The sequence below is a fragment of the Crocuta crocuta genome, unplaced genomic scaffold (assembly GCF_008692635.1).
Source record: "Crocuta crocuta isolate KB4526 unplaced genomic scaffold, BGI_CrCroc_1.0 scaffold65, whole genome shotgun sequence".
Taxonomy (NCBI): Eukaryota; Metazoa; Chordata; class Mammalia; order Carnivora; family Hyaenidae; genus Crocuta; species Crocuta crocuta.
This window is the reverse complement of record NW_027530683.1, coordinates 1,961,830-1,989,078: the sequence shown is the minus strand read 5'-3', so window position 1 is coordinate 1,989,078 and position 27,249 is coordinate 1,961,830. Positions and strand designations below refer to the sequence as shown.

General features: G+C 35.4%; 1 protein-coding gene across 4 annotated transcripts in view; it reads left to right on the top strand.

The window, feature by feature from the left end:
* Positions 1–27,249, top strand: part of MIPOL1 (mirror-image polydactyly 1) — a 336,826-nt gene that overhangs the window by 31,015 nt on the left and 278,562 nt on the right. For 3 of the 4 annotated variants that reach the window (XR_013336270.1, XM_077769201.1, XM_077769200.1), the window contains exons 2-3: positions 21,935–22,072; positions 22,652–22,730. The exons of the other annotated variant lie outside the window; for it this stretch is intronic. Coding sequence is in view for 2 of the 3 variants with exons in the window: in XM_077769201.1 (XP_077625327.1) it covers positions 22,712–22,730 (19 nt within the window). In the remaining variant the exon portion in view is untranslated. The remainder of the gene's footprint in view (positions 1–21,934; positions 22,073–22,651; positions 22,731–27,249) is intronic. 4 annotated transcript variants of the gene reach the window in all.

Below are 27,249 nucleotides of genomic sequence, written 5' to 3'. Positions count from 1 at the left end.
TAAGTAACAGATGCTTTAATTGTCCATTCCAATTTTTAATGAGATCATTACTTTGAGAGTAATAATATTTATTTCCTTGCCCATATTTGTAAATAGGTGACAATCATAGGAAACATACCCAGGTGGTTGAAGCTGATAAGTGATAAGCTGATAAGCTATTCTTTTAATTGAATTCATGGCAATTGCTTTTATTAAAGTATGAGCAAAGCCTAGAATACAGTAGGTATCAATTCTAGTCACTAATCATTTATTAGGTCCCTGTAGTATTGGTAGAGGTCTGATATGATCCACTTGCTGATTTTTTTTTTTTTTAAGTAGGCTCTATGCCCAGCATGGGGCTTGAACCCATAACCCTGAGATCAAGTTACATGCTCTACTGAATGAGCCCGCCAGGTGCCCCTACTTGCTGAATTCTTAAAGCAGAGGTTCCTTTAACATTTTTCATGATCCCCTTAGTGTCTTAATAATATTTTCATGTGCTTCTAAGATGCCCCCTTCTGTTCATCCACATTGATTTTTGCATGGTATTATTAGCTTTCTATCCCAGAAATGCAAAGATATGAAGACATTGAAAAGAATGTAGAGATCTAATGTTCTAACAACTGACTTCCTTGAACTAGTAGTTCACATAATATTCAACGGATGTTGCTATTTCCTGTGAAAATTTAAAATATGCATGGAATCCTTCTGTGTTTGTTGTAGTGTTTGGAGATACCTTGGCACCCAGTTTGGGAGCAATAGGTCTAAGGCCATTTTCAAGCCATTCATATTGACTCTGTGTGAGTGTGCATGTTATAATTAGAAGATTGTTCATTAGGGGCGCCTGGGTGGCTTAGTCGGTTAAGCGTCCGACTTTCACTTAGGTCATGATCTCGCGGTTCGTGGGTTCGAGCCCCGCGTCGGGCTCTGTGCTGACTGCCAGCTTGGAGCCTGGAGACTATTTCAGAGTCTGTATCTCCCTCTCTCTCTGACCCTCCCCTGCTCACGCTGTCTCTCTCGCCTAGAAATAAATTTAAAAAAAAAAAATTAAAAAAAAAGATTGTTCATTAATCACAGATAACATCCATTTGATGGAGTGTGTATGTGTGTGTGTGGTAAAATATGCATAACATAAAATTTAACATTTAACCATTTGTAGGTATACGGTTCAATGGTATTAAGTACATTCATAGTGTTCTATAACCATTGCTGCTCTTTTTCCAGAACATTTAATTATCCCAGAAAGAAACTCTGTCCCATTAAATAATAGCTCCCATTCTCTCCTTCCTCAAATCTTGGTAACCTCTGTTCTTTTTTCTGTCTCTATGAATTTGCCTGTTCCAGGTACCCCATATAAGTGAAATCATAAAGTATTTGTCCTTTTGTGTCTGGCTTATTTTATTTAGCATAATGTCTTCAAGTCCATCCATGTTGTACCAGGTATCAGAATTTCCTTCTTTTTAAGGTTGAATGATACTCTGCTGTATGTATATAACACCTTTTATTTACTACTCATCATCTGTCAATAGACACTTGGTTTGTTTCCACTTTTTGGCTATTATGAATAATGTTCTTATGGACATTCACTTACAAGTGTTTGAGTATCAGTGTTTGAGTCCCTGCTGTCAGTTCTTGTGGGTATATACCTGGCAGCAGAATTGCTGGCCCATAGGTAATTCTAGGTTTAACTCTTGAGGAACTGCCAAGCCGTTTTCTACAGTACCTGCATAATTTTTGGATTCCTGCCAGCAATGCACATGAGTTTCAGTTCCTCTACATTCTTTTTTTTTTTTAATGTTTTTTAAAATTTATTTCTGAGAGACAGATAGAGACAGCGTGAGCAGGGGAGGGTCAGAGAGAGAGGGAGACACAGAATCTGAAACAGGCTCCAGGCTCTGAGCTAGCTGTCAGCACAGAGCCCAACATTGGGCTCGAACCCACAAACCGTGAGATCATGACCTGAGCTAAAGTTGGACACTTAACTGACTAAGCCACCCAGGAGCCCCTCAGTTCCTCTGCATTCTTGTCAACACTTGGTATTTTAAGTTTTTCAGTGATAGCCATCCTATTGGGTGTGAAGTAAGTTGTTTTGATTGGGATTTTACTAACGACTGGTAATGTTGATCGTTTTTTCATGTGCTTATTAGCTCTTTGTATATCTTCTTTGAAGAAATATATGTTCAATTCCCTTGTCTTTTTTTTTTTTTAAACCACTGAAGTCTGTAGTGGTCTGTTTTGAGACTTTCCCAGATTAATTTTGTAGGTTATTTTTTGTCATATGTCATGTCATTTGTCATTGATGTCTCTGTCCCTTTACCTTAAATTCAGCTAAATTTTTTAAAGAGTTTCATTGAATGCCAGGAGCACTTTCAGGCTTTGCAGATTCCCTCTTTCTTTTCTTTTTTTTTTTCTAGGAGAGAGAGAGAGAGACAGCGTGAGCAGGGGAGGGTCAGAGAGAGAGGGAGTCACAGACTGAAACAGGCTCCAGGCTCTGAGCTGGCAGTCAGCACAGAGCCTGATGCGGGGCTCGAACCCACGAACCGCGAGATCATGACCTAAATGAAAGTCGGACGCTTAACCGACTAAGCCACCCAGGCGCCCCCAGATTGCCTCTTTCTTAAGCACTCCTTCAACCCTTTGCTAGGCTTGCTCTGAAACTAGTGACCACCCTGAAATGAAAGCTTAAGGTCTCATGATGTGTTTTCTGAACTTGCAAGTATCTTTCTAAATATCCCTATATATGGCTGCTTTGTATATCTTAATTTCACAGAGTTTCCCCTCAGCTTCTCTCCCAGGCTTTAGATCGTCTGTTTTATGTCTCCACTCTTCTTACCCTGGGTGTCAGTGGGTTTGTAGTTGCCTTACAGCTTTACAAGCAATGTTTGCCCCTTTACCCACCTGCATTCCAGGTTAGGTGATGCAGAGGCAGATCCTTTGCATCAGTCTTTCAAGTGTCCCTCAGACAGGTTATAACAGATATGTACAATGATTTGTATATCAGATCTTTTCTGTCATCCTCTAGTAGAAGGAGGAAGCTGAGAACCAAGCTGCTGCTATTACAAGAACAAGACCACTATTGGACTAGGGAGTGGGCGAGGGAACAGTAAGAAGAAAACACCACAAAACTCTCCTACTGTTCTGAACATGGCTGTTTCTCGATTGGGTGTTTGCTTGGTTGATAATAACTTCTGACCATTTTCCATAGTTTCAGCAAAGTTGGTTCTGACAGTTCCTGCTTGGTTTTTTAAAATATTTCTTTAGGGTAATGAGAGCTTGGAGCTTTCTAGTCTACCATTTTGCTGTCATTCCTCCTACCGATTTTTAATACATGTTTTTTTTTCAGTGAAAGGCAAATAATATCATTGCTTGTGTGATCCATTGCTTATTCATTTGATGAATTCAAGAGGCTGGTTCTACAGATTTAGGGCATTTGTTTCTGCTTTCCAACCCCCCTCTGAACTAGCACTTTCATTTTTTGATAGAGTTTCATAGGGATTTCTATAGCTGGATATTCCATTAAGGAGTGTTTTTACTGCCCAATCATCCAGGGCCTTTTTGCCATAGTGTACTGGAATTTTGTGAATATCTAGATGTTTTCTCAGAGGCCCATTTTGCAGATTTTCCCTTACTACCTTCTACTATGGTTCTACTGTCTGCAGACTGTATATGCCTTATTTTCAAAAAGATTGCAACTCTCAAGTAGCCGGTGGTATGATAATGGTAAGGGATTGAAGCTCTGGCGGGAGGGTGCGGGGAACAAAGCTCTTATTTGTTACTTTTGTCATTTATTGATTGATTGATTGATTGATTTGCTGTGTAATACTACTATATACCACATTTTACACTAAAAACATGGGATGTCTGATCTTGGAGTTGGATAAAGAAATACCGCTTTTGCAGGCCAGTATTACCACTCCATTACAGTTAGGGAATTCACATTGTTAAAACAAGTGGTATATTTTGCTTTGGCTGAGAATCTTAGGGTTCACATTATACAGCAATCCAAACTGGAAAGTTCTGAGAGGACATTTATGTCAGTGGCCTCAGAAATGGTGACTAGGCCTGCATGTGAATGCCGTGAACTCCTCCTAAACTTACCCCTGGAATACACTCTTGCATGTGAAATATATGTTATCAGTAAGTTCCCTGAGTGGCTTTTTCCTTATTTGAATGATTCTTTGACAGCATCTGGAACATGGTGGGTATTTCTAACTTCAGGATTATTTGATGACCTTCGATGATAGATGCAGTTTCTACCAATACCCAATAACAAGATAGCTGTAGTCTTTAAAAAGGCCTGTATTTAATGCTTGCATGGGGGCAGTTTTCTAGTCTTTATTCGTCCCTTGAGAGTCTGCTGAGGTGTAATAATCAGTTTCCGCCTGAGGCTCCTGTTTTCCTTTATGTGTCAGCATTGAACATCCTTCTAAAATAATTTGAGCACTGAGATCATAATGTTCTAGAGTCTAGGACCTAGAGGCACTGCCTGGGAGAAAATACTTTGTGAATCTTTTGTTGATTATTTTGGCTGAAGGCCTTATTCAAATTCAGATTTCTTTTTTTTTTTTTAATGTTTGTTTATTTTTTAGAGAGAGGTAGAGAGAGAGAGAGAATGAGTAGGGGAGGGGCAGAGAGAGGGAGATACAGAATCTGAAGCAGGCTCTAGGCTCTAAGCTCTGAGCTGTTAGCACAGAGCCTGACACAGGGCTCTAACTCATTAATCATGAGATCATGACCTGAGCAGAAGTCAGACGCTTAACTGACTGAGCCACCCAGGCTCCCCAAGAGTCTGTTGTCATTAAACATGTTGCATATTTCTCCTCCCAGTCTGTTCCTTGATTTTTCATTCTCTTAATGGTATTGTTTAAAAAAAAAAGTATATTTAATTTGAGAGACCAAGAGGGAGAGTGAGTATGAGTGGAGGAGGGGCAGAGGGAGAGAGAGAATCCGAAGCAAGCTCCTCACTGTTGGTACAGAGCCCAATGCAGGGCTTGATCCCATGAACCGTGAGATCAGGACCTGAGCTGAAAATCAAGAGTTGGTTGTTTAACCAACTGACCCATCTAGGTGACCCTCTTAATGGCATTTTTTGATGAAGAGAAAAAATTTAATGACTGACAAATTAGACTTCATTAAAATTTATAATTAGTGTTTTATGTATACTTTTTTTGGAGAAGGTATTTATTTTTTTATTTTTTTTCCTTAAATAGTTTATTGTCAAGTTGGTTTACATATAACACCCAGTGCTCATCCCAACAAGTGCCCTCCCCCATGCCCATCACTTTTTAAGAAATCTTTGTCCATCCCAAGGTCAATTAGACATTCTTCCTTGTTTTCTTTTAGAAGTTTGATTGCTTTAGATTCTATATTTAGATCTATGATCTAGCTCAGATTAATTTTTTTGGCTATCCAGTTGGTCCTGCATCGTTTATTGAAAATATTAGCTTTTTCCATGGCTGTGGGTTATTTACCATAAATTAGGTATATGTGTCTCTGTATGGGTGTGTGTGTGTGGTGAAGGGCTATTTTGTGTACTCTATTCCACTGAATTATTCCTGTATCCTTGCTCCAATACCACACTATCTTAATTACGTGGCTTTATAGAAATAAAAATATGTGTACTAGGAAGAAAAAATGTTTTTTTTATGTTTGGTTTTTTTTTGAGAGACAGAGAGAGAGTGAGAGCGCGTGCACGCATGTACCCATACAAGCAGGGAAGGGGCAGAGAAAGAGAGACACACACAGACTCCGAAGCAGGCTCCAGGTCTGAGCTGTCAGCACAGAGTCTGATGTGGGGCTTGAATTCACACACCATGAGATTATGACCTGAGCCAAAGTCTGACGCTTAACTGACCAAGCCACCCAGGTGCCCCCAAAAATGTCTATATTAGCAAATAACATAATCATATATGTAGCAAATCCTGGAAATGAGCAGACTTTATAAGTGAATTTAGTGAGTTTGTAAGATTCAGAGTCCAATACAAATATCAGTTGTAATTCTGTATGCAGCAAAGAAAATGGAAAAAGTGAGATAAGACAATTACATTTAGGGATGCCTTGGTGGCTCAGTTCGTTAAGGGTCCAACTGTTGGATTTCAGTTCAGGTCATGATCTCATGGTTTGTAAGTTCAAGCCCCAAGTCGGGCTCCATGCTGTCAGCTTGGAGCCTGCTTGGGATTCTCTCTCCCTCTCTCTCTGTCTGCTCCTCCCACACTCTCTTGTGCACGTGTGTGGTCACTCGCGTGTGCTCTCAAAATGTATAAACTTAAAAACAATTATATTTACAAAGCATCTAAAGCATTAAATACTGGGGGTAAACTTTATAAAATATATGCAAGTCCTTTACACCAAAAACTGTAAAACATTGCTGATAGAATTTAAAGAAGACATAAGTAAATAAAGAGGTGTACCATGTTTATGAATTAGATGGTTAAACTTTTAATTTCTTCTTGATGCATTTATCTCCATCAGAAATTCTGGAGTGCTCTTCAAAAAGAAATTTACAAGCCAATTCCAATATTTATATGAAAATGCCCAGGTTTAGCCAAGTAATGTTTTAAAAGAATAACAAAATTGTAGGATTATACCTCCTAATTTCAAGACTTACTGCAAAACTCATGTAATAAAGGTGATTTGGTATTGAAAGGATAGACATGGAATACAAAAAGAGCCCAAATATAGACCCCAACATACATAGCCAACTGATTTTCAAATAGGTGCCAAGGCAACTCAATGGAGAAAAGATAGCCTTTTCAGATGGTGCTGGAATAATGGAAGAAAGTGAACTTTGGTCTTTGCCTTATGACTACACACAAAATTTGAAATCAATCATTAATCTAAATATAAAGCCTAAAACTATTAAACTTATAGGAGAAAACATAAAAGAAAATAGCTGTGACTTTAGAGTTAGTAATATTTCTTAGAACACAAAAACATTAAGCTAAAAGGAAAAAGATGATGATAAATTGGACTTTATTAAAATAAAAATATTTTCCCAAATGACACCATTAACTAAAATGAACAGGCAAGTCACAGACTGGAAAAACATATTTATAATACCTATATCTGGAAGAGGACTTGTTTTTAGAATATGTTAAGAACTCTTACCACTGGGGCACCTGGGCAGCTCATTCGCTTGAGCATCTGACTCTTGATTTTGGCTCAAGTCATGATCTCTCATGGTTGTGGGATCAAGCCCCACTGTTGGTCTCTGCACTGACAATGTAGAGCCTGCTTGTAATTCTTTCCCTGTCTCTTTCTCTCTTTCTCTTTTTCCCTTTCTTTCTCAGGCATGTATGTGCTTGTGCTCTCTCTCAAAATTAATAAACATTAAAAAAAATAGAACTTTTACCACTTAGTATTTAGAACAAGTAACTCATTAAAAAAATGGGCAAAAGAGTTCGACAGACACTTCACACAAGAAGATATATGAATGCCCAATATGTATTTGAAATGATGCATATCATCATTAAACAGGTTATTGAAATTAAAATCATAAGATATTACTGCATACACAAGAATGTGATTAAAGTTAAGACTGAAGTAAGTCATGGGGTATGATATACAGCATGGTGAATATGGCTAATAATACTGTATTTATATTTGAAAGTTATGAAGAGAGTAGATCTTAGTTCTCATTACAACAAAAAAAGTTTTACAGCTCTGTTTGGTGTTGGATGTTAACTAGGCATTGTGATCATTTCTTGATATATACAAATATCTAGTCATTATGTTGTACACCTGAAACTAATATAATTCTTTACATCAATTATATTAAAAACCTGGTAAAGCAAAACGTGTTCTCTGTTTTGTCTTTTCCAGGTTGTACCATATCAGCTACAATGAATAGTAAAAGACGTGTGTGTGTGTGTGTGTGTGTGTGTGTGTATTTAAATTTACATATTTATATTTGTAAAAAGAGTGTCCGTACCAAGTTTTAGAATGTGGAGCATCTGAACTCTCACCCATGGCTGGTGGATGTGTAAAATGGTGCAACCACGTTAGGAAACATTTTGGCTGCTTCTTACAAAGTTAGTATGATCCAGCAATTCCACTCTGGATATTTATTCAAGACAACTGGAAACCTGTGACTGCAAAAAGTTTTGTGCTAGCACATTTATTACTGNTTCCTCTTAGGACTGCCTTTGCCGCATCCCATAGATTTTGAATTGTTGTGTTTTCATTTTCTGTTTTTTTTTTTTCATAATAGCCAACAATTAGAAACAACCCAAATATCTATTAATAGGTGAATGTATAAACAAATTGCAGTATATTCACACAATAAAAAAGAGTATTACTGAGCAATAGAAAGGAACTAGTGTTTTATACAGTATCAATGAATGTCGAAAATGTATGTTAACTGAAAGAATTCAGATACAGGAGAGTATTGTCAGGCTCAGCTGAGCTGGAGAAAGCTGATTGGCTAGGTATCACTAGCGTTTTAAAACAATAAGCCAAAATGAAATCAGTTGTCAAGCCTTTAATCACTTTCTGTGGTGGTCTAAACAAGAGACTAAGTGAGCAAATCACTAACCTCCCATTGGTCCATTTTTTCCCATGGAACGATGCACCCATTTGAGGGTCGGGTGGATCAGCACAGGCATGGGGTCATCTTACTAACTGCCCCAAACAAAAAGCTTCTGTACTTTTATGGACCCAGGTAGTGGGGTGTTCAGAGGGTAAACGTAGGGTACAGAGAGGAGGGAAAGAGGGAGAGATTAGGAGTGGAAAAGTATTGTTCACTGAGTCAAAGTGGAAAAAAAAAAAAGTATCCTCCCTCCCCTGCCCTTTAAGGATATCTCCTGAGGGAGGATCCAAGTAAATAGACCTTTCGATGGCTAGCAGTATAGATGTGCGTAAGAGCTTGGCCAGCCTTGGCTGAGTTCTTGATTGCAACTCCCCAGTACGGTGGTTGTGCAATGTCTGGTGTGGGGAGAGCAACTTCTACCAGTGAGGCCTGCCAGATGAAGGCTTTGTAATTACCTGTGGTTGGGTTTGCAAAATCACATGTAGGTTTTTGGCCAGGAGCTGGACTCCTCAAGTATATATTGTATGAGCCCATTTATACAAAACTCTGGAAGTAGCGTCTAATTCATATAGTAAAGGAACACAGATTAGTGTTTACCTGGGATTGGGGAGTGGGGTAGATTTATTGCAAAGGGGCATGAGGCAACTTTTTAAGGGGATTTTTTTTTTTTTGTTATACTATTGCAGACATTTGTCAGTCCTCACCAAATGTACACTTAAAGTGGATGCAGCTTTACATAATGCAAATTATATACCCCTATACTTCCATATTTCTGTATAGCATGCTTATATTGCTGCTTCCTACCCCAGTCTTACCACAGATTTCAGTGACTTCCTGGAGCTATCAAAGTTAGGCAAGGTGTCATCAGTCCCATTATAGGACAGAAACACACACACACACTCCTTAGGTATTCCAAGCAGAGAGGGCCTTTATATAGGGAATTGCAGTTTATAAAGTTATTCCAAATGCTGGAACAGAAGTTAGAGATGATCTCTAGACCATGATTCAGCATCATTATATTACTGTTATAATCTAGAGGCCAGAAAGCTAACGCTGCTGCCACCACAACTGACTGTCATACCAGGGGGCTCACGCTAGATGTTAGACCAGTCTCTGCCATCAGAAACATTCACGTCTGTCTGACTTTACATGCTAAAAGCAGACAGGTAACCTCTGTCTTACTTTCTTCCACATCTTGCTTGAGTACATCTACTTGGTAAAACCTTTGTTTACATTTACATTTGGACTATGAGCTGCAAAGAGACTAGAAAATGTAATTTTTAGCTGCTTACCTCTCTCTTCCAAATGGAAAAAAAGGGTAAAAGTTGGGAGAACTTGTAGCTCCTACAAGGAGATAGGTCTCTCTGATATGTCTGTGCCTGGTACACACACCTTCACTTTCTGTTTTTTCAACCTTCTTACATAGTTACATTGCAGTTATGTAGAGAAATACATTGTTCGCATTATTATGTTCATGTAGGTGCTAATCATAACTAATACATGTAGTATATTTTACTTTCCATTCCCCTCCCTTGTGCAGCTTTATGCTATTGTATTTATTTTGTTGCTGAGTTTTTTGTGTATTTTTATTGATTGAACCCCAAACTGTCTTATTTATTTGAATTACTTCTCAGATGCCTAGAGTTTTCTTTTTTTTTAAATAGGCACTTGCACAATGCAAGTGTTTTTTTTTTTTTTTTAACATTTTATTTATTTTTGAGAGAGAGCAAGACAGTGTAGCAGAGAAGGAGGAGAGAGTGGGAGACAGAATCTGAAGCAGCCTCCAGGCTCCGAGCTCTCAGTCCAGAGCCTGACACAGGACTCCAACCCATGAACCATGGGATCATGACCTGAGCTGAAGTCAGATGCTTAATCAGATGAACCACCCAGGCTCCCCTGAAGTTTTCTTTCTTTTCTTTTTAAAAAATTTTTATAGTTTATTTATTTTGAGACAGAAAGAGACAGAACATGAGCAGGGGAGGAGTAGAGAGAGAGGGAGACACAGACTCTGAAACCGGTTCCAGGCTCTGAGCTGCCAGCACAGAGCCTGATGTGGGGCTTGAACCCATGAACCGCGAGATCATGACCTGAGTCGAAGTCGGACTCTTAATCGACTGAACCACCCAGGGCCCCTCCACTAAAGTTTTCTTAATGCTGTGAGCTTTGAATGATTTCCCTCAATGTCTGATGTATAGCTGTTTACTGTGATTTCCCTCACTGTGACCTTATATTCTTTTTACCTCTTTTCTTAGATGGATCTCTGTTTTCTAAAACCAGGGTCTACTTCTTTCATGCTTTACTCCCTGTTTTGGTGGAGCATGTTCTCTACCAGCTTCCTGAGAAAGAATGTAAAGGTGGTAAAGTATAAAGAAATACTTTATAGAACATTGCTAATACGTATTTTTTTCTATGCTCTGAGTGCTATCATATGCTTTTGGTCAGTGAGAACTAAGACTGCAGATTGTACTATATACACTGAGCATTTAAGGGTCCCATTGCATTCTGCCATTTAATTTGATTTTTAGCAAACAGTTTTGGCCAAATTGATAATAGGAGATGTGCAGGTAATAATAGTGGACTACAAAACATGGAGTGCCGTCGGGTGGCTCAGGTGGTTAAGTGTCCAGCTTCAACTCAGGTGATGATCTCATGGTTTGTGAGTTTGAGCCCTGCACTTGGGCTCTGTATAGTCAGTGCAGAGCCTAATTACGATTCTCCGTCTCCCCCACACCCCCTCTCCCAAAAAATAAACATTAAGAAAATTAAAATAAAATACAAAATGTAGAAATAGTGTCATGCTGATATTAACAGAATTGTATTGATGACTCCCTGTGTCTTCATGTAAAAGTTGAGGAAACAGAGGAAAAAGATCAGCAGGCTTAGCATTATTAAGCATCTCTTGGTATTATGAAGGGTATTAAATGCATTACTCTGATTTGTACCTAACAAAACCATGTAGGCGTGCTATAATTTCAGGAATTTGATGAAAATGAAGGATCATTGCCAAAATATGATGCTGGAAATGCATCTCTATAGGAATTATAAAGTGTTGACACTGTGTAAATCTCATTCAAGTTTTCTTTTCCAGGGACACATTCTCTATACTTATCAGAGTATAATTATTTTGCTTTTCTTTTTTCTGTTCACCCCTTCTCTAGCCTTTATTGGACATATATTAGAACTTTTTGTTTTATCTTCCCTGATTCTTCTTTCTTATATTTCCAACTGTATTACTCTGTGCTGCATTCCAGGGAATTTCTTCCCCCTTGTCTCCAAGTGATTAATTTTTACTTCCAGTGTTTTCTGGTTTTCACTTCATCTGTCATTACAACTTCAGTGAACATATTTCTCATCTCTGTGATTTCTGCTAGGTCTTTTTCTGTATCCATGCTTATTTAGTAACTGCCTGCTCTTCATAGTTGCATTGCTTATCTATCTGGCAATTTAAAAATCATACCTATTTTGATGATGGGTTTCAGATTGCTTAGTTTTCTCTAATTCAAGTGTGAACCCCACCTCTTTTTGTATGTCTCTAGTATCTTTTTTTACAACGGATTATTTCATATATTTTATAGTTTTGAATGGCTGTGAGCTTCTTTTCAAAAGATTTTATCTTGTATAGGAATCTAGCTCATGATCTTTTCCCCCCCCCCTTTTAAACTTCTGGCTGGACTATAGGATATCAGGATAACATAAACAGTTTTATGTTAGTTGCTTGGTTTAAGTGCAGATTTCGATTCCTTGCCCCGCCATGGTTAAAGGCTTTTGGTTTTGATCTTGAGTAGTTAACTTTTTCACTTAATTTGGCAGGTGCCTTGTGTCTGGCTAAGATATTGAACAGGTGGTTGGAGATTATCTGATTGTCATTTAAGGATGGGGGAAGTCAGTGTAGTTGAACCTCTAAGGCAATTTGCTCTCCACATTTTCATGGATTGCTTGGCTTTAAGTCCCACTTTATTATGGTTTGGTTTTGACATGTGAATGTTTGCCTTTCTTCCTTTTGAGATTTATCCCTGTGTTTTAAAATATGTATTTAAAAATATTTGAGTCAGTATTTTAAAATTTGGAATGGTAGATATCAGGAGGTATTCCAGCAAATGTTTAATTATTTCAATCAGAATGAACTTGAGTTTGCAGTTCCTCAAAATAAGGAATCAAAAAATAATTAAACTGGGGGTGCCTGGGTGGCTCAGTCATTTGAGTGTCTGACTTTTGACTTCTGCTCAGGTCATGATCCCAGGGTCATCGGATTGAGCCCCACATCAGGCTCGATGCTGACAGTGGAGCCTTTCGGGGTTCTCTCACTCTCCCTCTGCCCCTTTCCCTTGTTCATATTCTCGCTCTCTCTCAAATTAAATTAAAGTATATTAAAATTTTTTAAAATAGAATTAAATTGGGTGAAGCACCTGACGTAGGACTGTCATTTCACTTTAGTAAAAGATTACAGATATACTTATTTCTTTCACTGATAGGAAGTTATTACTTAGTAAAATAATTTTATTTTAAACAGTGTGATGAAGCATAATATTTACCTAAATTTGTTGGCTCAACTGTAGACTTAACATGTATCAGGTGGTGCCAAGTGTTGAAATTTTGAGACATGATGTTATAGTCATTATCACTATTTCTGCTTATGATTCTTCTATGTAAGTCATTGTCATTTAAAATTATTATGCCTTTTCAAAGAAATTTGACTGTTCTACAAATGGGAAAGATCCTCAGGAATAGAAATAAATGCTCTGGAAAATAAAATTAGAGAATATTTCAAATTTGTATAGTTATGACTCCAGCATATCATAAACTTGGTTCCTTACATTGCAAGTCAGTAGCAATAGCTTACTAGGATGTTGCTTCAGGCTGTAGCAGATGGCCTGTAAGTAGCTTGGTGAGGAAAATGTTTGCTAAAGGTGACAAAGTGTACCTACCCTGTTTCCCATATGTACTAGGTCATTGGTAACATAAGGTCTTAGCTTCAGGAAGTAGTTAAATTAAGGTCAGGGAGTAATTCCAGAGCATTTTAATAAATACAGTATATATCCCGTAGCTGATAATATTTTCTTTTCAGTTCCTGCATGCTAAGATGAAATTTATAAGCTTTTCTTTAGGTAACATGCAGCACAGAATCCATGTGAGGTGTGTGCATATATATTTGTGAAAGATTGTGGTATTTGTTGCATGATATATGTATATATATCAGGCATGAGATTGACGGGGTTTTAATGACATTCTTATCGAACATGGAACACTCATTGCTGGTCCTATGAAAGATTATTTAATGGCATTTGCTAACAAGTAAATAATGCTGTATATATTCTTTTATTTTATACTGTGTGTGTTTTAAACTATTTATTATGGAAACTCCTAAATGTACAAGAGTAGAGAAACAGTATGAACTTCTATGTACGTATTACACAGCTTCAATAATTGTCCTTCATGGTTCATATTAGTTAATCTTGTTTCATCTTACTCTGCCTACCTCAAGACTCCTGCTTCCCTTTTCCTCCAATCCCTACCCGTACCTGTTTGCTCCCCAGGATGACATGTATAAGTTTATGTTACACACCTTACAATGTTTGATTGCCATTTTGTAATACCTTGGATATTTATGGCAGTTTTTGTTTTTTCTTTTTCTTCACAGTTTATAAAAGTTTTTCTTATACAATCAGTAGTCTAAAATGTCAAATTATTTATACAGCCATTTTGTAATTGTAATTATATAAATCAACACATCACAGAGATGCAGTTTTCTTGAAAGAAGTAAAAGTCTTAAATTTTAAAATGGAAGATCATCAGTGTCTTTTGAAAAATGTCTTTAAAAAATTAAAAGCACACATTGTTTAATTTATTTAATACTTTATTTTTTTTTAAATTTTTAACATTTTTATTTATCATTGAGAGAGAGAGACAACATGAGCAGGGGAGGGGCAGAGAGGGAGGGAGACACAGAATCTGAAACAGGCTTCAGGCTCTGAGCTGTCAGCACAGAGCCCGACGCAGGGCTCAAACCCACAAACTGTGAGATCATGACCTGAGCTGAAGTCGGATGCTTAACCGACTGAGCCACCCAGGCGCCCCTATTTTATACTTTAGAACACTGTACAATTGTATTACTATTAATGTTTTTATAAATATCTTTAACTCAGTTGATTTGCCATTTAGGAATGTTTTTTAAATGTATTTTTTGANATGACCCAAGCGAAAGTCGGACGCCTAACCGACTAAGCCACCCAGGCGCCCCAATGAACATGTACTTCTGATACTAAGAAACTCTATAGTATGATGAGGAAAAGAGATAGTGGAATGTTTACATATAATTTATGGTTGAAATCATTAATTTTAAATGGAAGAAGGATAAAAGTGTTTATGGAAGGAAATTGCTGTATTTACTTTGGCTTATATTTCATACTGTATTTTTATTATTAACTATGGAATATCTGTTTTAGGACCATATTCTTATAACATGCTTTTCATTAATGAAAACATTTATTAAGAATGACTCTTAAGAAATTACATTAGCTTTTGTAGTTTTTCAGATAAAGGAGACTGATAGCTGTGATTTCCTAGATATTAGACACAAAATTAGAGCTGTAAGCCTAACATTTATTTTACTGTTTAAAGATTTTCTTCTAGTAATTATATTTTGCAGCCTAGAAGTTCTCCTTACCATTACAATTTAAAAAGTGAAATGCCTAGTTTGCCCACAGCACTGCCCATTGAGAATGATTAGGTACTGTAATGTTGACAAATGGCATAAATGTTGTATTATACAATGTATGAATTGCTATTAAGTGTTCAAAACACAAGGGAAAGTATAACTGTTGTTATTGGAATATGTTGATACTCAGCTTCTATTTGTTAATGTCTCAGTAACTGTATAAACTATAGAGAATTGTTAAATAGCTTTTTGATAAAAATCTCTTAGCATTATAATGCTTAATGAATTAATTAAGACTTTATGTGGTTATTTGTACTTTATTTTAGAAGGACATTTTCTAATAGCTGTTACTTCATTTGATTTCAAGTGGCTGCTCATACCAGTTGTCATTATAGATTGATTTAACTTACTCTAATACTTTTTTACCTTTGATATGCCAAGAACTTCAATTGGTTGTGTGGAAATGCAAGCCTTTGTGTAAAGGAGTAGGTAATTGCATCAGAACTTGGCACCCACATGAATCTTATGAAAACAGGCTGTTTGTTCCCTAGAGAAACTATTCTATAAGCTGACTTTGTTTTTATATTCTGTTCTGTGCTAGATTAAGTGATTTAGTTTAGTTTGGCCTAGGGCAAAACGTTTCAGGATATTTTAGAAAATCCTATATCTGATTAGCTCTCTGAAAATAATACTAGTTTTAAAGTTTTGGTTTTAAAAATTTATCAGTAGGCTGTGCAATGCCATTTCCATTTTCAAAAAGTGTCATTTGTAACTGGCACTGAAAACAGTCACAGTGTTCCAAGCAATATATTGTTTTGCCCTCTAAGTTTTGAAAACATGAAATCCGTTTATTTTAAACACCAAATATTGATTTCCTCTTAATTTGATGTCCTTCTATGACTTTCAATGATGAATAATTTATCTTTTTAATAGTAATTTCTTGATCACTATATAACACAGGAACTATGTGAGATAAACATACAGTAGTCATAATATAGAAAAACTTATTTTTTAAAAAAAATTTATGTTTTATTTCTGACAGAGAGAGAGAGAAAGAGAGAGAGAGACAGCATGAGCAGGGGAGGGGCAGAAGGGGAGGGTCAGAAAGAGAGGGAGATATGGAATCTGAAACAGGCTTCAGGCTCTGAGCTAGCTGTCAGCACAGCGCCTGACACGGGCTTGAACCCATGAACCGTGAGATCATGACCTGAGCCGAAGTCGGACACTTAACTGACTGAGCCACCCAGGCGCCCCTAGAAAACTTATTTTTATTATAAACTTTTAAATTTTAAAATCCTGAACACTGTGGCTTTTATACATAGTCCCTAACTGAACAAAGAAATGTCATTGTTTTAAGAAATATTTGAATAATTCTTCTGAAACTCATTTATTTTAAGCTTTTCCAAAAAATTCCTACCATATATTAGTTTAATTTTAAATTTTCACTCTACTTAAACCAAGCAAGCAACCATAATAAAGTACAATTATAAAAGAGTAATTAGGGAGCAATATTTTTTCAAAGTTTCAAGGGAGTCATAAAGATTATGTCCTTTTTTTTCATTTTCAAACTCTTCAGGTATAATATGATTTCCTTCAAAATTTCCTGTTCATTTCCAAAGTTATTAATAAATATTTAACTACTAAGTTAAAAATTGTACATGCACATGGTTAAAACATCTATTTATGCAGATATAAAATGAAGTACAAATACTTTTTTCTAAGCCCCCTGGGTGGCTCAGTCGTTTAAGTGTCCGTCTTCGACTCAGGTCATGATCTCATGGTTCATGGGCTCAAGCCCCACCTTGGGCTCTGTGATGACAGGTTGGAGCCTGGAGCTTGCTTTGGATTCTGGGTCTCCCTCTTTCTCTCTGCTCCTCCCCTGTTCATGCTCTGTCTCTTTCTCTCTTTCAAAAATAAAATAAAAATATTAAAAAATTACTTCTTCATTCCTCAGTATCCTCACCTCAACTCTTAGATCCTTTATTTAGAGTAACCACTGGCAATAGTTTCTTGAATATTCTTTGCTTTGCATATTCAAGCATGTATGTATATGTAAGTATAATTTTACATTTCTTCCTGTTTTTACTGAATGTTTTATGTCTGCATTGTTTTGGCCAAAAACATATTCTGAGTAGGAAATTTATTTATCTTGTTCACCATTTTATATCTATCTCCTGGAACAGTGTCTGACATAATATGTAAATCCTTAACAAATGCTTGTTGAAAGAATCTTCCACACATAATAAATGTAATGCATTTATAGTATAAACCATATAGATTTGCTTTATGGTTGTACATTTTATATTACCAGTTTTCTGTTGATGAACATTAATGTTGTCTGTATTTCTGCTAGTCATTGATTCATCCATCCATCCTCCTTTCTATCAAATATACACTGAGTAGTTATTGTGTGCCAAATACCTTCTAAGAATACAGTTGAAGGAGAAGATCCAGAGCAGTGCTTGCATGTAATTTACATAGACTTGTAAGTTGGCTGAGATCTATCAAAAACAATGAAATAAAACCTAAACAAATTATGAAATTTCATGAAGGCAGTTGCATAGGTACTATCCTACTTTAGGTGGGATGGCCAGGCGAAAAAAAGGAAGGAAGGAAGGAAGTCTGTCTAAATGATGAGTAAAATGGTTTTAAGATTTAGAGAAAAGACTTCTAGGCAGAGGAGCAAGCAAGTATAAAAGCTCTGAGGCAAAAAATAACCTTGGTGAGTTCAAGGAAAAAGAAATCCAGTATAACTAGAGCATATTTTCTCTGTTTCAGTGAGTATCTTTGTACATAAAAATACATTATACATATTATTCTAAATACTTTTAGTAGTAGAACTGAGGGATAAAATAGTATATGCATTTTAAGTTTTGATAGCTATGGATTGGGGCTTCTTTTATCCCTTATCCTTGCTCCTGAAACTTCTTGCTTTTCCTGGCTCTGAAGACCTTGGATTATCTAGAGCTTGATTGGGAGTGGGCTGTGACATGAGGCACAGTGAGTGAATGGAATTCTTTTTGGAAGAGAATGTGCCAGGAATTGTGAATGTTTGAGAGACTATGGTCTAATAAGAAAATCCAGTAGCGGAACATATGTATATATGGTATATATTGAGTTATGTGATAAAATATTTAGCTCTCAGAAATACAGTGCTCCTCTTTGACCTTTTAATGAAATCATTTCAGTGCAGAAATTAGCAACATTTCTCAACTAGGAAATGTAAAATTTGGAGTTTTTTAGTTATGGTTTTATATGAATGAGGCATTAATACAAATGATTCCTGGTGTGACACTATTGAATTCAGTTTACAAAAATTTGTGATTAAATTAAAGATGTATTATGAACAAAGTGCCATTAATTAAAATCAGTCAAAAATCTTTCCTATAATATAGCTTTTGTGAGGAAGATAGGAAGGGCATCTCCTATTTAACAAACGACCCTGGGAATGGGTTGGGTTTTTTTTTTTTTAATGTTTTATTTATTTTTGACAGAGATAGAGCATGAGCTGGGGAGGGGCAGAGAGCAAGAGAGAGACACAGAATCCGAAGCAGGCTTCAGGCTCTGAGCTGTCAGCACAGAGCCTGTCCTGGGACTTGAACTCATGAACTGTGAGATCGTGACCTGATCTGAAGTTGGATACTAACTGAGCACCCAGGTGCCCTGAGGGTATCTCCTATATAAAATAAATTTTTAAAAATCCTGCGTATTGGTACATTGGTGAAACCCGTTTTTTAATGAAATCCCTTTCTATCAAAAAGGCATTGTTTTAATTTTAAAAGAGAGCTGTCAGAATCACTTATAAATTTTAGGCAAATTGGAAATTTTAGACTGGTCAAAGTGCAATTTTTGTTTCATGAGGTGTTTTACTGCTGAGTAAACAAGGAAAGTCAAGTCACATTTCAAATGACCGAGATGTTTATTTAAATTTTTTCATTCTTTGTTTTTTGATAGGGTAAAGGTAGGAAATTTCAGCAGAAAAATGCAGATTCCCATGTACCTAGAGAGAAAGGGGTTATGCGATTCCCTTAAGTATTATTTATTTTTTATTTTTTCTACATAATAAAACTGCTTCCTTTGAGAATAAAAATAACTTGAAGGAATAAGGTTAGGAATCTGTGATGGAGAAGACCTTTATTTAACAGATGCTAATGTAGTATGGTTCTGTCTATTATATTAAAGTTTTTTTTGGTCTTTTTTTAACCTGGGTAATTTTTTCCAGCACAATTCATAAACAAATTTTAGTTGGGAATTGTTTTTATTTTGCTACTTGAACCTGGTAAACATTACTAATGATAAAGCAATTAACTTATATTTTGTGATATAATAAGTTAGCATTTCGATTAAGAAGGCTAGTTTATCTGATGTCTATATAAAACTAGTTTTAACATGAATATATAATTTTTGACTAAAACAAGTTCTTGATGTCACATCTTTAAGGTGAGTATAAGGAAAGGATCTGGTATTTTATTAGTCTTAACCTTTATCCTAAAATCAGTAGAAATATAAAATATGTTGCATCTTTACAGAAATCTGTTCCTTTTACAATATGTAGATATATAAGTTGTAATTATTTGAATCATTAGAACATGTAATTTTTGCTTGACAATATGCAAATGTGCCATTAAATCTGTTTTTTAAGATTTTTCCAGTTTAATGTCTGAATCCAAATTCATAAAGAGTTGGAAAAATGAGATGTCTGAGCTATAGGATTCACAGGGATTTCATATGAAGCCTATTTAATCAGGATAACACTGTTATTAATATTCATAATGTCAGCTGGAACACAAATGACAGACTACGGGGCCTAAAAATTTTACTTGGTGAATTTATTAAAAGTAGCTTAAAAAATTAATGGAATTTAAGTAAAGTTGGTGAATATGAAAATCTTGTGTTAGCAGAGAAAAAAATCTCTATTAGAACTTTCTTTAAGACCATTTTGCATTGATGTCTTTTGACAGATTTCATTGGTACTTAAAGAAGAAAGATGCATGAATGGTCATTTAAGAGGATTTAAACACATTGGCACATTAATTTTTACATGAATAATAAGTACTTTCCAAAAGCAATTAACTTACAGTGTACAAGATATGAATTGAAAAATAAGACTGTGACATCAAGGGCAAAGCAAATGTGCTGTACATTTTAAACTTAGTGGCAAGACTTTTTAATATTTTGGTTTATTCTATTTTTATAGTTAAGATAGGATATGACTTAGAATATGATTATTTTAATATGTTTGAAAGCATATCAGAAGAGCAATAATGTTTCCTCCCTCCACAAAAATATTGGTAGTGTTAAACATTACCCGCTGCGAGTATTGTTTGCACTTGTTGGAGAATTAAACATTTGTTGTGCTATTGGTAGTATCTGAGAATATATTCGATTTTATAGTCGAAGGAATGATTCTCATTAGGCTTAGTGATTCAAATGCATACGTGTTAACACAGATTTATTGGTTATAGCATAACTTAAATGTATAATAAATAAGCTCCTTAAATATTGTGTGAGAGTGTAGTTAAGAACCATCTAAGCAGTATACAAGTAAGTTTGTTCGGAATTTTGGCCTAAGGAAGTAAAAAGTTGGGAATGGTGTTAAGTAAAATCGGAATGCATTTATTTTGTTTATCACTTGTTATACTTTATATTTTCAAGTGTGTTTATAATGACATTACACAGGTGCTTTAGCTTTTATTTTTATTATTGAAGTTCATTAAAACCAGTTAACTTTAGACCACTATGTACAGTTATAATAACACAGTATTTTGTTTTATATTTTTCAAGAGATTATTTTTCATGCAAATTCTAGTACAAAAGCATTGTTTAGCTAGTGTCTGTAACAGTCTACTTAGGGTTTACTAATAAGAGAATATAAGCATTGACTGGGCAGTCCAGACAGGTACTAGAAGTTTCACTTCTAGTCTGTCAGTGTTATATGTGAATGATTTTGTTTCCTTAGACATAGAGAAATTGCCTAGTATGTTTTGGGACTCAGAGCTTGATTAGAAAAAGCATTAATAACCATTTTACCAGAGTAGAAATGATCACTGTGATCTATAAGTTAATTTTTTTATATAAGGAATGAAATCAAATTGATTTATTTGTTATTATTATTTCTCTAGTAGTTTTTTAAAAGTTAGGTTTTGGGGAGGTGGATTTTTTTTTTGTTTTTGGCTCTGAGATATTCACTTACATGCCCAGGAGAGGGCAGCATTTTACTATATCAGGCTCATAAAAGAATTAGCCCTGCTTAGACTGTCAATGTTTCTTGTAATTACTCCCAGTATATTTGTTGCTTGCTTATGAATTAACTTGCATTTATGGAACTAAATCATTTCAATCATTTAATTACACCTGAGGAGCTGAACTATAATTGCTTGCTTCCAACTAGGATCTGATATGGCTTGAGCAGTATTAATTTGGTGTTTACTTTTCTGAGTGCTAAAAGCATTAAAATGATTGTGCAATGGGATTACATTTTACTAATTGCTGGCATTCATTAGCTGGGTAAATGATGAGGAAGAGTGACTGTATATTGCAGAGGGATAAAATTATGGTTTTAAATAGTATATTACTAAGCACATTAAGGCCTGTAAGACATGTTTTAAAATACTCCAGAGGTTATTAAAGACTGTATTTTCTACATGTCTTGCTATATGAATCTCTTATTAAAAGACTGCAATTATTATTAACCTTTTTGGGCAATATGTAGGGAAATGGCTTCATTGACTAGGACATATTTCTTTGATATTAATAACTTCCTATATTTTCAGCTAATCCAAAAGTAAATGAGGAACTTAGAAAAAGATTGCCAACTCCAGATCAACATATTTAGAGAAAATTGGAAAAGGAGAAGCATACGACAGCTTTATTTGAGGACTTTTTAAAGAACGCAGAATTCTAGCTGTGAGGTAAATTTAATTTTATTCTCCTTAAAAGCATTCCAAAAAACAAAAACAAAAAATCATGCTTAGCTTTTGTCATGTTTACTATAAAAACCAATGCAAGACAGAAATATCAATGGCACAAGTTAATGATAGTCTCTGTTTTATAAAAAATTGAATAGTGTTCTTGAGTTACTTTTACAAGTATAAACTGTTTTATATGAAAATGTACATTTTAAATTCAAATCAATACATTTGAAATTTTTGGTATAAAGTTTATGACAAATAGAGTAAACATTTTATTTTTCTTAAATTGCTGGAGTTAGAAAAGACTTAAGTAAATTAAATGGTTTTCTAACCAAAGGAGCAAGAATGTCTAGAAGCTTAACCTGAACTGTATTTAGTAAAATGTAAGTGTGAAAGAAAGAACCTTTTTCTGAGAAAAAAGATTTAATTTCACCTGTTGAAATATACAGTTAATAGTCCCATTATAAAGGTTTTAGAAAACCATTTATCCTATAAATTCTCTGTTAAACAAAGGTAAGGTTTAGGTGTGTTCTGATATATTGTTTTAAGTTTATTTATCTAGAGTTGGCTTTATTTTAGCTTCAAATCTTGGAGCAAAAACCAGAGACATTGCCAGAGCAAACAAGAACAGAAGTACACATGGAGGACTGGTCAAAAGGTAAGGACTTTTAAGGTACTAATACCAAACCCCAGGTGTTGTGCTAGTTCAAGGCACTGAATGGAGTGTGTTTGTTCTAACCAGTATATTAGACAGAGGCAGACAAGCACACATGCACATGCACACATACAAAGAAGGAGGCACACACAATGAGACCCACATGCTGCAAAAGAGACACAAAGAAAGATGCACAGAAAAAGAGAAACACACGGAAGAAGAGATACTGAGAGAGAGGGAAACAGCAGGGAGAGAGGAAGAAAGACACATACACACAAAGTGATCGAGAGAGGAGATTGAGGGAATGACTGGGAGAGATGCATACTGAGAGCCACACTCAGAGAAAGAAACACAAAGAGAGACACAGACACAAGGAGGCAGATACTGAACTCAGAGAGGGAGGCACAGACACACATGTGGAAGCACATTCACAGAGAAAGACAGGCATGTGTGGATACACAGAAAGAGACATACACATCTAGATGCACAGAGCAAGGTACCAGAGAACAGCAGTGAGAAAGAGACAGGAACATACAGTGAGAGAGACAGGGTGAAAAGAGACACACTGGAAGAGATAAAAGCATAGACATATACATACACACACACACAGAAAAAGAGACACACAGTGAAAGATGGAAAATATATACATAGAGCAAGAGAGAGACATGTATGTGGAGAGAGAGAGAGAGACACATGCACATAGAGAAACAGACCAAGACCCATATAGACTTAGGAGACAGATCCACACCAAAAGATGTACTCAGAAAGAGACACCCGCAGAAAGATGGGGTCAGAGAGTGCCAGAGGTAAAGTGACAGAGACATGCAGAGATGTGCAGATGGATTCAGAGAAAGACATTCCCAGGGAGAGACAGAGAGAGACATGAAAACAGAATCTGAGACAAGGAGAGAGACAGGAAAAGATTCACAGGCAAAAGGAGAGAACAGTCAGAGACGGAAAAACAGTTTAATAAAAGGCACAGAGACTGAGAGATGGCCCCCACAACAGACAGACGACGATAGGCAGGCAGACACGAGGTAGGTAGGTGAGGAGGTAGGCAGGCAGGGAGCATCTGTCTATGGAGCAAGATACAGAGAGCCATGAAGAGTAAAGTTTTAAAAATACTAGGTTTTAATGTTTATGTTAAATATTAATGTTAAATATTAACATTTTAACAGTAAAATGTTGCAAATCTGGAATCCCTGAGAAACAAATCATTCTGAATATAGTGTTTCATATTGTTGAAGACTTAAGTCTTTATGTGTATCGTTTTTATTTCCTCTAAATTGTATAGGTAAAGAAACGAGATTATTACCAAAACATGGCACACGTCTCTCCCTTTTTTGATTCCCTTTACCTCAACAGTCTTCTTCTACCATATTATCAACCACACTCTCACTTTTTTCAAAAGGATAAAGGCCATTTTGGGGAATTGTTTATCATCATTTTATTAAGTTAATAGCTACACATTCTTTTGAATTATAGGGAAATGCTCTGCTTTCTAGGCATGCTATTTTCTGATTTCTGCATTTGCTTTTGATTTCCATACTGTTACAAATTTTCTTGCAGCTTCTCCCACCATTAGCAACAATTCTCTTCTAATTTGTGATTCTAGACTGCTTATTATGAGTTTAGAATCCAGGTGACTGATTACATTGTCTGTAAAGTATTAGCAGGTAATATCTGAGTAACAAAGTTAGAGGTTTTTATTTCAAAGTTCATAGTTTTAGTGAATGGGTTTTGTGATGCTTAATTTTGGTCCATTCTCTTTATATTCCAAGTTTGTGATACGATTGTACTGGTGTGAAGCTGGGAACTAATTTGTTGTAGCTTTTTTTTATTCATTTATGCAAATAAACAAGAAACATTCTTCTTTTCAAGAGCTCAAAGCAGTTTTACTCAATTTATGTGCAATAATAATAAAAGAGGAAGTAAATAATGATGCCCCTGTTACTTGTGTTCCCTATTCAGAGGTCACATTGCTGTGGAAGTCATGTTGTTCAAATTATAGACAAAAGGATCTCTAAGGAGCCAGAGGAATTATTTTTAATATATCTAAAGATCTGGAGACTGTGGAGGAAATACTTGTCATAAGTATAAAATAACCAGGAAAGAAGTTAAGGAAGGGAGCTGCTGAAGCTCTAGGACACTTAAAGAAAGGAAGGTTTTAGAGCTAAAGACATAGATGCGCAAGTAGTTTGCAGAAGGCACAGACTACAATAGACGTGACTGAAACATCATTAAGAAAATTTGCATTTTTACAGACTTTTTTTTCCACATCAGAAATAGGAATAAGACATTCCTTTATATAAAGGGCCTGTTAATGAAACATTATTAAAGAAAATTCAATAGGTAAAAGTAATATCTTTTGACTTTTATGGTAAGTGATATGTTTAAACAGTAAAATCTCACATGGTCATTGCCTTAATATCAAGGTTCACAGGATTTATCATAAAGCACAGAGTGCTTCAAAGCTCTGTCTTATACTAGTATTCATAGTCTGCTTGGGCAATTAGTTATTTTATATATTATTTTACTTATTTTTTTAAGAAATCAAGCTAAATAAATAATTGTATTATACACATGCCTTTGTGTCACCTTACACATTTTATTATAAGGAGTGCTGAAGTGGCTATTCTTTTCCTAGATTTATCGTAGAAACATTGCTGAAATATTTGAAGTCAGAGTTGATGAGGTATATAATGTTAACACATATAACAACTTTTTTGGGTTTCTTTTTACTTTTTTAAAATGTTTTTATTTATTTCTGAGAGAGAGAGAGAGAGAGACACACACACACACACAGACAGATAGTGTGAGCAGGGGAGGGTCAGAGAGGGAGGGAGACACAGAATCTGAAGCAGGCTCCAGGCTCTGACCTAGCTGTCAACACAGAGCCTGACATGGGGCTCGAACCGACGAACCGTGAGATCATGACCTAAGCCAAAGTCGAACGCTCAACCGACTGAGCCACCTAGGCACCCCTTACTTTTTTTGTTTTTTTCGTTATTGACAGTTCAGAAAATGTAAAGCTATGGTTGGTAGGTAGGATGAGTGAAGGTATCTACAAAATGTGTTCGGGTTTCTTTAAGTAGTTACAAAACAAATCTAAATGAATGAAATTTTAAGTGTGAGTGAATAAAAGTTATTACCAAGTTAAATTAAAAGTTGTTACCAAGTGAGCATTGGTAACATCTTCTGGCTTCTTAAGAAGTAAATGATGTCTTGCCCTTTTGTGAAAATTTTCTGTTTTTTTAGGGCTTTTCTTTTTTCTGCCTTTTCAGAAAAAAATGAAGTGTATAATAAAAGGATGTATGTAAGGTCAGCCCTCCAGAATGAGTTGCTGTGCGGTTGGTAGTTTAGCCATTTTTAGCATTTACTTATTATTTACTTATCTATGTAAGAAAAAAGACATGAGGGCTAGAAGTCTCTGGTAAGTAATTTTTTGGAATAGTATTATACATTTCTGTATATTTCTTATTACATTTGGTGGTTTTTATTAAATTAGCTGACCTGTGGTTTGGTTGTTTATTTATAGTGCGTAATAGTCCATTGAAAATAGTTTACATATTTACGAACAAACATATCTGCAATAAGCATACAATAATACAAGTAAAAATGACGCCTGAAGGCCATTTAAATTTAGAATACTGTGAAACTTATTTAAATTTAGAACCTTTAGGGGTCAGTGTTCCCTAAGAAAGGTTAAAAAAGGTTACTGTGCCTACCCAAATTAAATGTTAAGTCTATCTATATTTTAAATATTTCTTACCAATTGAAGGTTAAAAATGGTAAGAATCATGCAGTTTGAAGAAGCTTCTGACTAAAACCATTCAATTTTATGAGTTTCTTCAATATGATTTTTAGGTTTACTATTTTAGGGAATTATATTTCATATGTATTTTAGACAGAGTAGTTATATTCACTTACATATTATCTCAGTTTAAATGAGTCATATGTTTTTAAACTATTTTAAGCTTACAGAGTGAACATGACTCAAAATCATAGTATTCATTTGAAACTTGAGATGAAAAACCACTGATAGAACTGCTTTGTGTCCCTTGATATTGTAGTTTACTAGAAATTAGCAAATATTTAAAAATTTTTTATTTTTATTTTTTATAAAATACTGTCCTCTTTATTTTAGAAGTAGACTAGCAATTATCTTTTATAACCATGATTCTGATGGGTTTTCTACTAAGCAAAACTAAATAACTAAAACCTAGCAAAAGATAACTTGTTCGTGGTTTGTTAGTTTCTAGTTGAGTCAGAATACTGTGTATTTTCACTTGGCATTTGGGATCTCTGTGCCACCATTAGTCTCTTTTATTATTGCTTCATCTGTCTTTTGTCATTTCACAAAGCATGTATTCTTTTTACCTTTTGTCTATCTGTTCTGTAATTAAATACATCTAAAATTGTTGTATGATTTGCAAGCATTTTATAAGGGGAGACATCAATGAAAACACTAGGAAAACATCTAGCATGCTTTTAAATGTCTGATCATCTGATCATTAGGACT